The sequence below is a fragment of the Peromyscus maniculatus genome, chromosome 4 (genome assembly GCF_049852395.1).
Source record: "Peromyscus maniculatus bairdii isolate BWxNUB_F1_BW_parent chromosome 4, HU_Pman_BW_mat_3.1, whole genome shotgun sequence".
In the NCBI taxonomy this organism is placed as follows: domain Eukaryota; kingdom Metazoa; phylum Chordata; class Mammalia; order Rodentia; family Cricetidae; genus Peromyscus; species Peromyscus maniculatus.
In genome coordinates, this window is record NC_134855.1 from 32,240,407 (window position 1) to 32,256,376 (window position 15,970).

At 37.4% G+C, this 15,970-nt stretch overlaps 1 protein-coding gene across 1 annotated transcript; it reads right to left on the reverse strand.

The window, feature by feature from the left end:
• Positions 1-554: 554 nt before the first annotated feature.
• Positions 555-15,405, reverse strand: LOC143272869 (uncharacterized). Its single transcript, XM_076569494.1, has 5 exons — positions 11,575-15,405; positions 10,224-10,412; positions 3,165-3,196; positions 2,903-3,015; positions 555-994 (listed from the first exon to the last, which is right to left on the reverse strand). The coding sequence occupies exons 1-5, from the start codon at positions 11,786-11,788 to the stop codon at positions 919-921; spliced, it is 624 nt and encodes a 207-aa protein (XP_076425609.1). The 5' UTR covers positions 11,789-15,405; the 3' UTR covers positions 555-918.
• Between the last annotated feature and the right edge of the window lie 565 nt (positions 15,406-15,970).

Consider the following 15,970-nt stretch of genomic DNA (forward strand, 5'->3'; position numbering starts at 1 on the left):
CTTATCCAAGGTGATTCTGAAGCAGTGTCCAAATATATTGGATTTCTGAATTCCCACTCAGAACATCCAATCAGAAGCATCCTTGAGAGAAGAATGATTTGACAGCTTCATCTCATCCACACAGAAGCAAATACCACATTGTCCAGTTGAGAAAAAAACTGTGAATTCTTTTATGGGGAATATGAACAGGGGCTAATAAGTTAGCTATACTTTCCCATCCATGTGGGCAAAGAAAATATTGCTTTTTTTTCCACTTAAATATTACTGAATCGAACAGTTGGATCAAAAATAACATATATAATCATAGATATGTAACTTATGTTACACAAAGAAGATGGCATGATTAAATATATGCAGCAAATATTTAAGATTTCACTCATTTCTCTTCATTTATTATTAAATGATTTCCATAATTAATATATGTATATCTATCACAGAATATTGTATGAATAAAACAAATTCTTGAACATAGGTATTTTATATGACATAGTACCTTGTATAAAAGGATAATTAAATAATAAATATTCGAATAGAAAAATGGATTAAATATGGGATAGTTTTATGACGTGCCTGATGTCAGTTTAATCTGATGGCTAAGAGCATTAGACCTCTTTTTTCTTTTCCTAATTCTGTGACCCTGGGCAATTTTCCAGCTATCTCTAAGTGGTAGTAGTTTCAGGATCTGTAATATGATGTGTATTATAATGCTTGTAAAAGTAAAATGGAGGAATCCATCCAAAGGTTTTGGAATGGAGAATGATACATAGCAAATGATCCATGAGTATTAGTGACTAATGTGCATCCCGTTAGTCACATTACAACCAGTGTTCTTACCTGTCATGGTTTTCCCCCAGTAAAAGGAAATAAAGGAGAGAGAGAATGGATGAAGACTGCAGTTAGGACAGTTGGTCATGCACTCTAGCTCTGCTGTTTTGGGCAACCAGAGCTCTCTTGGGCTCTTCTGTTTTCATATTGTAATAAGTTCACACTTGTCCTGAAAAATGAATGATGTAATGTCTGAGATGAGCCTAAGGCAAGTGTGCCTGCACTATCTGAAGTCACCAGCACACTGCTGCTGACTCAGTAATGAGTAAGCATAGCTTTGCAGTGCAGAAATGACCAGTCACTCAAGGGAAACTCAGAAAAAGTGGATTTGTTAACCAAAAATAGTAGGAAAAATCACACCAATGTTCTACCGAGTGGTGCTCTAGTACAGTACAATACTGCAACAATTAAAACTTGGCATTGTCACAGGCCAAAAAATATCATTGTCAGATATTCTGGTGGCTGGATGTTTCTGGAAAAGTCTTTGAGAGAAAAAAGGTCATTTTGTTTCCATTCGGCAAGCTGTTAGGTCAGAGGGATGGTGTCTATTAACTTTCCTGTCTTCCCTAGAGTCTTCCCTAGTGAGGAAAACAGCAGGAAACAAAGCATCACTAGCTGCCTTTTGTGTTTTATTACCTCATGCAGCAGAGCAGGCAGAGTGCTCAATATGCCCAGGATAGTAACCAGGAAAAGCAAGCAAAACCACTTAGTGCTTAGAGCTCAGTCTAGTTTTCCTCTCATAAAATACCTTCGAAATTAATGTGTAAATCAATTTTATAGATAAAAATAGACTGGCTGGGAATATGTATATGGGGTGCTCAGCATCCTTTCCTACATATAATACATGCAAAACAAAGAGAGATAAGATCTAATACTTCCTAAATAATTTGATTATTGTAAAAAATGGGTACTTCTTTCTCTTTTCTGTATAGATGTAATTGTGTTGTATTGGAGTTTGATGTGAGCAACAATATTTCAACTGAATATTTTGTTTCATAAATATGTCATCTTGACTCAGAATTAGGAACACATTTAAGAGGAAAAAAATCATTCAAATTTAAACATGGTATCTTAGCAAGTAATTTGGGTAAAATCTGATTACTGAAGGTATTAATTTCAACTTGATTATTCCTTATTACATTTCAGTACCAATTTATACTGATTAGAATGCTAATTCCTTAATTTTCCCATATTAGCAAGACTAAAATATTTAAAAGAAAATTTGCATGTGTGTTCATTAAGTAATGGAATGTGAGATTTGATAAAAATCTCAGTTTGTCCCCTTGAGCTGTCTGAGTAGACTTTTGTTTTACCTGTAACTGTGCTGGAGCCACCTAGGAGTTTGTAATGTATCTCACACAATTCTGCAATATGGGGGTGAAAGCTGAACCCCACTCTGTAGCTGACTACTCCAACATAGTCTCCCTCCTCACTCTGCTCATTACATCAATTCTCAGTTGTGCTAATTGTATAAAAAAGCATCACATGTTTGAAAACATATCTGTTAAGTTGTTGCAGCTGAAAATAGCAAATATTCTAAACATCTTGGTATTGTGTATAGTGATTTTAATGGGAGTTGGTTCTAGCCACAGCAGTAAATTTATATTTCTCTGTAATCTGACATTAAACCATCATAATGTGAGACTGCTGTAGCCCTGTCAAGAGGCATTTCTCAGTGTACAGCTAGTTTGGGACTGAATTAGGTATTTGTAGACACACGTGCAGTCAAAGTTATTAAGAACTTGTATAAGGCTAGGCATGGTGGCACAAGCCTTTAATCCCAGCACTTGAGAATGTGAGACAGACAGTTCTCTATGAGTTTAAGGCCAGCTTGGTTTACATATCGAGTTCCAGGCCAGCCAGAAGTATATATTGAGATATTGTCTGTAGCCTGAAGTTTTCCCTGTGTCTCACCCAGTCCTGCAGCTGCTCAGACAAGTAAACACATAAAGGCTTATATAAATTATGAATTGCATGGCCATGGCCGATGGCTCAAGCTTCTTGCTAGCTAGCTCTTAAAACTAAACTCAGCGCATTTCTATTAATCTATATGTCGTCACATGTTCTATGGCTTTACCTGTGTGCCATTACATGCTGCTCCCTGGATGGCCGGATGGTGTCTCCTCCTCCTCTGCCTTTCTTCTTCCTGTCTCCCTTGGATTTTTCTACCTGGCTCCATCCTGTGCTGCCCTAGGCCAATGCATCTTTATTTATCAACCAATCAGAGCAACACATATTCACAGCGTACAGAAAGACATCCCACAGCAATTTTCTCAAAGGAGAAATTTTTATATTAATTAAAAAACAAAACTTCTAAATATGATAGGGAACTTCCCTACCTGTCTGCAGTCCTGGAGCCTTCTTTGGAGTCCTGTGCAAAAAAATGTTCAAAAATAGTACTTGGATCTAATTAGTTTTCACATTTTATCTTATGAGAAATGTACTTGGACCTACATTTAGTGTTAGGAACACATACTATGATGGGATGTTTGAACAATAAAATAATTTAAATATAAATTCATCAGGCTTGACTTTATTAACTAAAATATCCTTGGTTCCAGGTGCTTAGAGGTATTGCTCAAGTGGTAATTGTAAACTTCAAGCTGTCATCCTGCCGCTCCCATGAAGAGTTTAAGATATTCACAGGGATGGCACTGGGCAGTGGACCTCATAGGGGCTAAGAACTAAGACTGTCTTCTAGTTCCTTCGTGCCTGATAGGAAGTACAGACAGCAATGAAAGGAGATTTGTTTTCATCCACACATTTATTCTTACCAAACTGAAAAGCAGTAATGTACAGATAGTCCTTATCTATAGCGGATCGAAATACTTTGAAATAAACAATCTCTAATTAGACCAGAACACTTAAGATTGGGGACAATTAAACTTTGAGTAAATTAAGTTTAAAATATTGAAACTCCTTTAAGATTTCTAATTGCAAAATATTTAAAGCACACAGAAAAACCTATATCAGACACAGCACATCCACAATTCACAGTTACCAGATGTGGCTTTACATCTATTTTAAGTGATTCTAAATCACATTTCTGAGCTTTCCCTCAATCCTTTTTTTCCTACTGAAGGCTGTTAGTGCTCTCTGCCTGTTATGACTCATAAGGGTATGCTTTCATATTTTTTTTAAACACAGGTGCAAGACTGTAAGCGCACAAATAATTATTTTGGATTCTTTTCTATTTTATACTAATGTTATGCTGTACATACTCTCTTACAACCTATAAACATCACCCAGTTTTGTTTGCAATATATGTTTTGTTCTAATATATGTAATTTTACTAAACATGTGGACAGTGTCTATTGTAATCAGAAAACTGTTTATTTCTTTATTTCCTTATTTGTAGTCATTATCATTGACAGTATATCATTTGAAGTAATCTGTGGCTATTAATACATACTTCACCAACTTTAATCATATATTCAGGTACTCTCAGAGTGATTTTACCAAAACACATTTGTATTTTCAGTCAGTAAAAGATCTTGTTAATTTATTTATCAGACATTAGTTTGGATTTTTGTCATATTTAATGGATATAGAATAAAAATAAGTTTTAACTTATTTTTCACTAATAGGTCTTTTCATGTTAAACATTTTTTAATTTAAAAAAGTAAAATACATGTTGTCTTATTCAGCTTTTCATTGCTATAATAAAATATCAAAGGCAGGCTAATTTAAACAACAACAGGGCCAGGATGCTAGCGCTGGCTCCATCCTACTAAGAGTTCTCTTGGTTGTGTCACATTGTTCCTGGTGTCTGGGGCTTGGGATAGGTATTTCCAGGTTCTTAGCCAAAGAATTGTAAGTAAAGGCTCACAAGGGTGTGCAAGAGTAGCAAGGCCACTTTGTTGAGCAAAGCAATGGCACACCCAAATCAGTGTTGACTATAGGACAAATAAATAACTTTAAATATGAACAGAGATGTGAGGGTGGAACACTCACCCACTTGCACTAAGCACACAGAGAAATAAAATGCAGATTTGGGCAAAAATTATTTGACGCATGAGAAGGCAGACAGCAACATAATCACAACAGACCAGCAAACACAAGAATCAAAGGCAGACAGACACACGTCACATGAAGATGATCTGAGACAGCATTGAAATGTGGTTGCCATATATGACTGGTATATGCAGAGACCCTGCTAGGAAAGATGGATAATGGGCCAAATTGAAATACAAGAAATAAAACATATAATAATGCAAGTGAAGAATTCCTGTAAAGGCTGTGTCAGGACGTTTGTCACATAAAAATCAACTAGTGAACTTGAAATCACTGATTATCCAGATCAAAACAAAAAGATGGGAGAGAGGGACAGCCATAAGCATGAGAGAACAAATTCAAGCTATGGGAAAACACTGACTGTTCTAATACATGTGTGATTGGAATTCCAGAAAGAAACAGAGAAAGTGAGGAGGAGAAATGTTTGAATCAGTAAATAAAAGATAAATCCCCAAAATGAATTTAGACACCAAATGGCAGGTGAAGATTCACATTCTCAGAAAACAGTAAAGAGCAGTAACAGTATGTACGCAAATGCACCTAAAACTGCCATGACCAGCTCTGGGGAGACGGCTCAGTGGGTGAGGTGCTGTCTCCTGAGTTTGGATCCTCAGTACCTATATCAAAACAAAACAAAACAAAACAAAACAGAAAGCCAAAAACAAAAAAACAAACAAAAAACAAACAAAAAACAAAATAAAACAAAACAAAAAACAGCGTGACAGCCGTCCTCAGAGTGTGGAGGGTGGAGATCTAGCCGAAATGAGAAGCTCCCGGTGTACCGAGAAAGCCTGACTGAAATAAATAAATAAATAAATAAAGTGGGAAGCAATAAAGAAAGATGCCTGATGTCAACAGCTGGCCTCCACATGCACACTCAAGGACTAGTATGTCCATATATGTAAACTTATACACACACTAGAATAACAAAAACAAAAAGAAAGGAGGAAGTAAAGAAAGAGAGAAAGATCACAACCAAACTGCTTGAAACAAAGGCAGAGAAAAACTGAAGGTACCGTATTAAAAAATAGTGTTACTAACATAAAAACAAAAGTCAAGATCAATACAACTTCTTTCCAGGAATCCTGCAAGTCAGCAAGGTGGTCACATTTCTCAAGTACTGTAAGTCAACAAATTGGCAAGATGGCCAAGCAGAGATACTCCATATTTGCCTTCTCCTCCACAGAGGTCAATAATAACAAAAATAATTAATTGAATGATGGAGAATATGGGAACTCAACAAGGAATCACACAAATATAGCCAGCCATGGATACCTGCGGTGGTAGCTTAGAGGACAGAATAATGTGTCCACAACTGTGACCCAGTTTCAAAGGACTCCACGACTCCCATTTGTAGGGAAAAGGTGAAAAGGGGAGTGTCTATGCAGAGGCCAGATGTTCTAGCTATAGTCAAGATTTTTCCATCGTAAGTTTAGAGCACAGCTGGAAGAACTACCTAATGTCTGTGCCATCACAATGCCAACCTGACATTCAGAGCCTAGGATGCTGCAATAGAGGCACCATGTTAGCCCAAGGTCAACACAAGCTGGTGCTGAGCCAGAGGGTGTTTGCTGAATACTCCACTCCCTTCCCCGCCATAGCTTCTACAGTCTTATCCACAGTTGAACCTATGCTCTGAGTCCAACAATACACATGAAACGTCTTTTGCCAGGATTAGTGTTGAGGGAATTTCCACCATGCTCTGCATTTGCAGGGCCACCATTCCCACTGCCTGACAGTAAAACAACAACAAAAACAAAACCCAGAAAGTACCTTATCCTTTCTTTCAAAGAACTGGGCACCGCTTTCCTGAGACTTACGTGGCTTTTCCTTGACAAATGAGTATGCCTTTTATTGCCATCCTCTGTGTTTTCAATAATCAAGCCTAAGTCTGTCTTGCTGTATGTATAAGCCTCTTACATTGACTATAGCTTTCCTTGCATTGACATCCGTTATTTACATTTTGGTGAGTTGTACATGAGGCAGTAGGGAGAAATTAACACTATTTCAAGTCATTTAATTATATGTCAATGTGATTTTTGTAATTAGTTTTTTTCATTTTTTCTATTTTGAAGTGTAATTTATAGTTTTGTTTATTTTTCTATTGTGTGTATGTGCATACATTTAATATTTGTAGGTGATCTTTATGTCATAAAAGAATAAATATTTGTAGCAAAAAAGGTTAAAGTTCACATAAATATAATTTTACTTTTGAGTGAGAAATATAAAATATATATCTTAAACCTTTTGAATTATTAAAGAGATATACCTAGTTCCTTAAATATATTATATACATTATTAAGAGGTGAGAACTGCAAAGCTTGGTTCTTTTTCCCAAATACCATATTCTGTTTCTGTGTATCATCAACTGCGCTGAGCCCCATCTTGTGGTGGTAATCTAATTGTACTGAATTATTATTTTGATTGTATGTTAATAAATAAAGTTGTCTGGGAGTCAGAGCTATTAGAGCCATAGCAAGAGTGTGGCGGTGGTGGCACACGCCTTTAATCCCATAGATATCTGTGTGTTCAGGGTCAGAGCTATTAGAGCCATAGCAAGAGTGTGGCGGTGGTGGCACACGCCTTAAATCCCATAAGATCTCTGTGTGTTCAGGGATACAGTCAGCATTGGAGACATATGCCTTTAAGACCTAGGGGGCTGTACATTCAGACAGTGACGAGGCAGTCATGTGTTTGGGTTTACAACCAATGAGAAGGCAGAACAACATACTATAAAAAAACGAACCGACAGGAAGTAGGTCTCTTTTCGCGCAGCTGGGACAGCAGGAGGAAGGGTGAGATTTTAGCTCTGAGCTCTGCCCTCTCGGCTTTCTCTTTTACATTGTTTCTGTGTTTCTTATTTAATAAGACGGTTGGTTACATCAACACCATCTAATCTCAGGGCCTCACTCATTTGCTTTCCTTTTAATCTAAGATTTCCTACATGTACTTTTGATTGAGACTGCATTAAGTCCATAGATAAGTTTGAGGTGAATTTACTTCATTGTAAAATTGCATTTTTCAGAAATAAACATTTTGTACTTTTTCATTTGTGCTTAAAATATCATGTTTAAAATATTTTATTTATTATTTTCATTTTATCTTTAAATTAAACATGTAAAATGTTTATTGGCATTAAGTAGATTCCATTTGTTGGTCAACTGTTATCATGATTACTCCAAAACTATTTTTCAGTTTTCAAAAGTGAAACCACATTCTCACTAAGTAACTCTCTGACAGCTCTTGACAATCATGAGTCTTTTTTTTTTTCTATGTAGTTGACTAAACTTGGCACCTCATGTACCATGTAGGTTCTGGGGAACAGACAGACACAGGTCATCCATCATGAGAGTAAATGACTTAGCCCTCTGAGCCATCTCCCTGGCTCCTTTTTTCTCTTATATGGCAAGTTAGCAGTGGATTTTATTTTAGTCCCAGAATGATTAAAATACAGGGATAAATTATGATGTCATAACATTTCTTATTCTGTAATATAGAATAATTCAGTTACATGCTTCATTTGTGGACCTCTATTTTAAGTTATCTTATGTGCATCCTTAACCTTAACACCTTGGAAAGAATCAATGTCTTCATAGGATAAATAACAGTTAACTTTTTTCTAAGAATCACAGGCTTTAACAAAGTACTGCTCAGAAATCAGCTCATACTCCTTGGAAGAACTCAGATTTTGTTGTCAAGATGCAAACAGTAGCTATAAGTGAGTGTTTTGCAGGCATAATTTACCCAGTTTCTTTAAAATTAGAAAACTAGATCAATAATGGCTGACTGACCAAGGCTATAGCATCCCAGACAATTGACATCCAACCTGCTGTGTTCCTCGCCATTGCCTTTCTTTTAGAGTCTTTACAAATAAAATAGTATCTTCAATCTTTGATTATTATGTTGTTCCCACTGTTCAAGACTGAAATATTTTTCCACATTAGTGGGTTTACTTGTAAAATTTTCAGTTAGGTGTAAAATAAAACAATGGGGCTTATGTATACCAGCTTGCCCCCCAGATACAAATGCAGTGGAGGATGACATTTAACTTTGGACTTCTAATTCTTCTGCCTTTACCCTACTATAATTGAGATTATGGGTGTGAGCCACCTAGTCTTATACGGTGCTCACAATGAACTTAGGACCTCATACGTGCTAGGAAAGCACTCTACTAACTGGGCTACACCCTTAGCCTTAGTTTATGTTTTAAAAAACATTTGGCTTCCACTTTCAGGTGTGTGTGTGTGGGGGCTTTTTGATCCCAGGCCATTGATTTATATATAGCATTAGTTTTGAAATTAACTCAAATTGGATTAAACAATAATAAAATACTCTACTGGTGTGCATGCTAAAATGTTTTGAATGCTAGCAGACTATGGACATTGACTAGTTTGGGTGGGTTTTGTTTGTTTGTTTTGTAATTGTTTTTATTTTATATTATATTGCATTTGCTCTTTACTTTATTGATTATAATCTCTTAAAAACTTAAAAGCGACACAGCAGGTCCTCATCTTATGGATAAAAATGTGACCAAATAATTCACTGCAACAGAGAAGTGGGTGGAAAGTTCCTAGTTTAACCCAAAAGAAAGGAGATATTGTCAGGCTTCTTTTATCCTTACATATGATTCTGCATTAAATGTTTTATTGTTTTAAATTAAGTAAGCTAAGTTCATGTTTAAAGATCTCTCAATTCCATAAACTGGATTCTAAAAAATGTCCAAATGTTGCTTGTAGAAAAACATATGTGTAGACATTTGCCTTGCAACTGACTGGCAATAAACAAGGAAACCCGACACAGACAGTGTGTTTCTTAACACCAGTACTAGTATGCATAACTTTCAAAAGGGCAGGGAAGGAAACCAGCTACATCAGCCGAGGCTTTCCAAGGAAAACCCACTGTTTGATTTTATGTAGAGATCAAACAATTAAAAACAATATTTACAAGGCTCCCTTTGGGAAATATATTTTATTAAGTGCTAATCTAACTAATTAAGCAGCAATTAGACTTCTTTGTATTCAAAATAAAGCAATTAAAGTGACAACATTGTTTCACTTACTCTGATTAGGACTTTTAATTAAGATATTAAGAATATGTGAAATAAATAATGACAAGTCTAAGAGGAAGAAGTTGGGAAGGAATCTGAGTTAGAGCCAATGTTGTCTTAACTGTGGTTAAAGCTGCAAAGAACTAAATGGGATGCTACTTTTTTCATCGCTGAGTATCTAGTATATAGATACAGTGTTGAGGTGCAGAACTACATATGTTCATTCATCAAACAATGCTTTCCAGAATATCTACTATGCACATTAAACTTTTAAATGCAGGAAAATAAAAAAGTCGTTCATGCTAGTTATGATCCAGTGAGATCAATACATACATACCTGAATATAGAGTGGTACTGAAAATATATTCTTCTGACAGAAGAAGCAAAGAGTAATTCAAATGTTCTAGAAGACATAGACAATCTTCTCCTAGAAAATGAAGTTGCAATGGGTGCTTTGAGAAATGAGGATAGCAGCGAAGGTGCAGGTGAGGCAGGGTTCTCCCTAGCTCCAGGAAGAAGAGACACACTGCAAAAGAGGAATAGATGTGAATGTATATAGTTCAGTGCAATATGACAGTATAAGTGAGTATCTTAACAAATTTACGGTGGCAAGTCTTGAATCTCATGCTAAGGGATTTAAACTCTATTGTATGGTTCAAGGAAATCTGACAAATGTGCAGTGGAGGGATAGAGTTCTTTTTTTAATTTCTTTTTTTAATTTTATAATTAATTTAATTTTACATATCAGCCTCCATCCTCCCCCCCTGCCCCCCCTCACACTCCCCCCAATCCACCTCCCATTCCTACCTCCTCCAGGGCAAGGACTCCCTTGGGGATTCAGATCAACCTGGTTGATTCAGTTGAGGCAGGTTCAGTCCCCTCCTCCCTTCACCCAGGCTGAGCTGAATCCCTGAATAGGCCCCAGGTTCCAAACAGCTAGCTCATGCACTAAGGACAGGTCCTGGTCCACTACCTGGAGGCATCCCAAACAGTTTAAGCTAATTGACTGTCTCACTTAACCAGAGGGCCTAATCTAGTTCCATGGGGGCTCCTTAGCTATTGGTTCATAGTTCATGTGTTTTCACTAGTTTGGCTATTTGTCCCTGTGCTTTTTTCCAATCATGGACTCAACATCTCTCACTCATACAATCCCTCCTCTCTCTCGCCGATTGGACTCCTGGAGCTCCACCTGGGGCCTGTCCATGGATTTCTGCATCCAGTTCCATCAGTCATTGGATGAGAGTTCTAGTACCACAGTTAGGGTGTTCGGCCATCCGATCACCAGAGTAGGTCAACTCAGGCACTCTCTCGACTATTGTCAGTAGTCCATTGTGGAGGTATCTTTGTGGATTTCTGTGGAGCTCTGTAGCACTCTGCTTCTTCCTTTTCCCATGGGGTCTTCATTTATCATGGTCTCTCTTTTCTTGTTCTCCCTCACTGTTCTCGTTCCAGCTGGGATCTCCCGCTCCCCTAGCTCTCTTTCTCTCTACTCTTGCCCTTCAGTACCCCCCCCCACTTACGTCCAGTCTGCTCATGGCTCATGTAGATCTCATCCATTTCTCTGTCACTGGGCCATCCCTGTGTCTTTCTTAGGGTCCTCTTTACTAGGTATCCTCCCTGAAGTTGTGAGTAGCAGTCTAGTCATCCTTTGTTTTACATCTAGTATCCACCTATGAGTGAGTACATACCATGTTTGTCTTTTTGAGTCTGGGTTACTTCACACAGGATGATTTTTTCTAGATCCATCCATTTGCCTGCAAACCTCATGATGTCAATGTTTTTGTCTGCTGAGTAGTACTCCATTGTGTATATGTACCACATTTTATTTATCCATTCTTCAGTTGAAGGGCATCTAGGTTGTTTCCAGGTTCTGGCTATTATAAACAATGGTGCTATGAACATAGCTGAGCATGTGCCCTTGTGGTATGATTGAGCATTCCTTGGGTATATGCCCAAGAGTGGTATAGCTGGGTCTTGGGGAAGATTGATTCCCAATTTTCTAAGAAAGTGCCATATTGATTTCCAAAGTGGCTGTACAAGCTTGCATTCCAACCAACAGTGGAGGAGAGGTCTTCTTGCTTCACATCCTCTCTAGCATAAGTTTTTGATCTTAGCCATTCTGATGGTATTGAATGAGGGACATATAGACTAGTAACATTTATGGCTACATTGAGCATTAAGTTTGAGAAGCCCCACTTGTCAAAAGAGAGAATGGAGTGAAAGCAGTTACCATATAATTACAATTGTGCAATGTGAAGAAAAATTAGTGTATTGTAACCAAAAGAAAGTTCAAATTTAAAGAAATTCTGAAAGAGAGGTGTATATTTGATAATATGAAGAAGATTAGTAAATACTAAAATCAAACATTGCTGCAGCTCATACTGCTGGCTATTTTTTAGTGTTTATTTTCCTTTTCTTGACAGTATGGTTTATCAGAATTTTAGCTGGGTGCATTGACAAACTGATTAAAGACTGTAATTTTAAATATTTGTTTTTAAATTTTTAATTGTCTAGATGGGTGTACATATGCAAATTCATGTGCCCATGGAGGACATAAGGAGATGTCAGATTTCACCCGAGCTGGAGTGACAGGCAGTTAGACACCACCTACATGGGTACTGGGAACTTAACTCAGGTCCTCTACAAAAGCAATGTTACTAACTGCTAAACCATCTTTTCAGCCCCTGATAGACTGTATTTTAGAGATAGTTGTTATAGCTTGAACTTTTCAAATTCAAGCCAGGGAGGTACAAATGCAGCATCTAGAAATTCTCACATGAGCATACATGTTTCTTTTTTCCCATCTTTCCTGTGCTTTAATGGTTTGGATTTTCTCTAGAACTTCTAACACTAGGACATGTTTATGTGGGGACTATGCTCCTGTGTGTAGAAGGAGGGAAGAACTCTGAGTCTCTGATGTTTGCAGGGCCTCTGCTGCACCCCAGGATTGCTTAACTTTAGATTCATTTTACATGACATAAAACACAAATTGAAAATGTAGAGGTTTTTACCACATGTTTTTGTATCATATTAACTCAAGATTAATCCCAACTAACTTGGTGACAAAGAGTTTGAGATCTGAGAAATTGTATCATGGTCCAAGTAAATTCAGCTATAGTTTGTAGCAAACAATCCATACATTTCAATGGCTTAAAGCAAAAGAAGTAGTTTCTCTCAGCAGGTCACATGAGCATGCTTCACTTTCAGGCATGACTTGGCATTCTTTCGTATGCTCGTTGGAAAGAATCAGCAGAAATGCTGCTAAGCATTATTAATTTATTAATATTTCTCACAGAACTTAAATGATGTTGTCACTAAATAGAAGAAGAGGAGAGAAAGAGGGAAGGTGGTAGAGAAAATGTGTTTAATTATGGATATCATGTCTATGGGAATTCTATTTCTTTGAAAAAAATCATAGACTGGAAGTGTGGTTCATGGCCCTAAGTCACTCTTCATGAAGCTGAGATTCATATACATACAAGTGGGACTGAATCAGTGGGATAAGGAGAGCCTCTTGCTGGCTTACAAAGAAGAGAAGTGACCAAATCTAGGGTAGAAAAAATAGAATAAGGACATAGGAATCTGCTTAACAATGTCTAAGAAGATATAAAATAAAAAATCATAATATTTCACTGAAGCATCATCATAGTTTAATAAATACCCACTTGAACCCAGAGTTTAATACTGAACCAGCGAATTGCTTTTCATTACCACAGAGAAACAATTAGAGTTGTTCAAGTGATGTCTGCCCATTTTCCACCAGTTGGACTATAGTGTTTAGGAAAATAATGCCATGTATCTTATAATAAAAGACTGGAAATTCACTGCAACCCATGTGATAACTTAGAAATAAACAATGCCCATTACCAAGATAAACTGCTGGCCACTAGGTAAATCCCAACCACTATAGTGAATGTGGAACTGGGTCTGCTAAGGAAGGACTCTTGGTTTAACCATCTCCCCAGGAAGATCTACCTGTTTTAGGACCAAATATTTTTACTTAGCAAAGAAAACTTGTATTATTTTTTTAATTGAAGTTAGAGTCTCATACAATACATACTGACTACAGTTTCCCCTTACTCTACTCCCCACAGCTCCTCCTACCTCCTCTCTCCTCTCTATATAACCCCCCTCAGTTTCTCTTCACAGAAGAGCAGATTTCCATGAAAAAAGAACTAAACACAACAAAACAAGAAAACTGCTGTGGGATGGTCTGTATGTCAAATTGCTCTGATTGGTCAATAAATAAAATACTGATTGGCCAGTGGCCAGGCAGGAAGTAGGTGGGACAAGGAGAGAGGAGAATTCTGGGAAGCAGAAGGCGGAGGCAGAGAGACACTGCAGCCACCACCAGGAGCCAGGACAAGCAGCACGTGAAGACACCGGTAAGCCACCAGCCACGTGGCAAGGTATAGATTTATAGAAATGGGTTAATTTAAGACATAAGAACAGTTAGCAAGAAGCCTGCCACGGCCATACAGTTTGAAACAATATAAGTCTTTGTGTTTACTTAGTTGGGTCTGAGCAGCTATGGGACTGGCAGGTGACAAAGATTTGTCCTGACTATGGGCAAGGCAGGAAAACTGTAGCTACAGACAATAAAGGCCAAAGTCTTCATATGGAGGCTGGAAAAGGCAACCCAACAGGAAGAAAAGAGTCCCAAGAGCAGACAAAAGATTCAGACACACCTGTATCCACTGTTAGGAGTCCCACATAATCACCAAGCTAACAGCCGTAACACATACAGAGCACCTGGTGCAGACCACTTTAGTGTCTCTGAGCCCATATGAGTCCTGCTTTGTTGGTCCATGTTTTTCTGGTGTCCTCAATGCAAAGAAATATTTTAGTTCAATTATTGGCTTCAGCTTTCTTGGCTTTTTTCTTGTTTTGCTACTTAAATAATATAATGTAATACTGAGTGTGGATAAGAAATCTCTAAATCAGGGAAGACTTTGAAATAATAGAAAATAAAAATAGTTCAACCTCTATATAAGTCTAAGTGAAAATTTAGATTCCTTAATTTAAGACAAAATCTAACCCAGAAGATCAGTGACCTGTTAAAAAATCCCAAGCCTGATGAATTGGTAATAAAACACAACAGTTATAAGCTCCAGGTGAATTAAGATGAATTTTTAATTTCACCTTATAGAAACATTTTTCTACAGAAAGCACTAAATTTCATATATATATATGAAGTTTTAAGTTAAAGGTGTTTCTTTAGCTATCCAGATGTTAGTATATTTAAATAAATTGGCTCCAATATCCAGGTTTGCCCTATGGCAAACGTGTAACCCAGATACCTTGTCATGCTTTGAAGCCAATTTGAACTAAATAGCTTCAACTTGCAAAAATAATTGGGCAGCTAAAGAAGAGCAAAATTATGTTGTTTTCAGGAAGTAGCTAGAAATGGAGATCACCCCATTAAGCTGCATAACCCAGGCTCACACAGACTTGTATTCTCTCATAGATAGCCGTTAGAGGATCCATGCTAGTAAATCAGAGGCTGTCCAGGAAGGGAAATGGAGAAGGGTGGGTAAGAAAGGATAATGGAGGTGATCTGTACCAAAGTATATTAATATACATCAATAAACATTGTAAACAGAAGGCAGGTCCATCATAGTAAGATAGAAGGAAATTCCAGTATTTCCCGACTGCTTAGTAACCATTGCTAGGGAAACCAGTTTCTTACTGTTCATGTATCATGAGGCTGACAATTCAGAAGCCCTCAGTGCTGGGCTTACAGAACAATGTAATGTGTTCTATAATTCTCTCCCCCCCCTTCTCTCTCTCTCTCTCTCTCTCTCTCTCTCTCTCTCTCTCTCTCTCTCTCTCTCTCTCACACACACACACACACACACACACAGAACCTAAAAAAGAATGCAGAACTATGCAAATAATTCTGGCTTGGATATCTGTACTTAATGTAGGGATTATTTATTTTACTTAATTTCTCAAATGAAAATTTCTATTTGTTTGGTTTTTGGAAAATCTTTAAATTAAGGAAACCATAGCTCTTTGGAGGTGATTACTGATTCAACCCATGCTAAGGCTGTTCCTAAAAGTACTCTAAATAGTACATGGGTA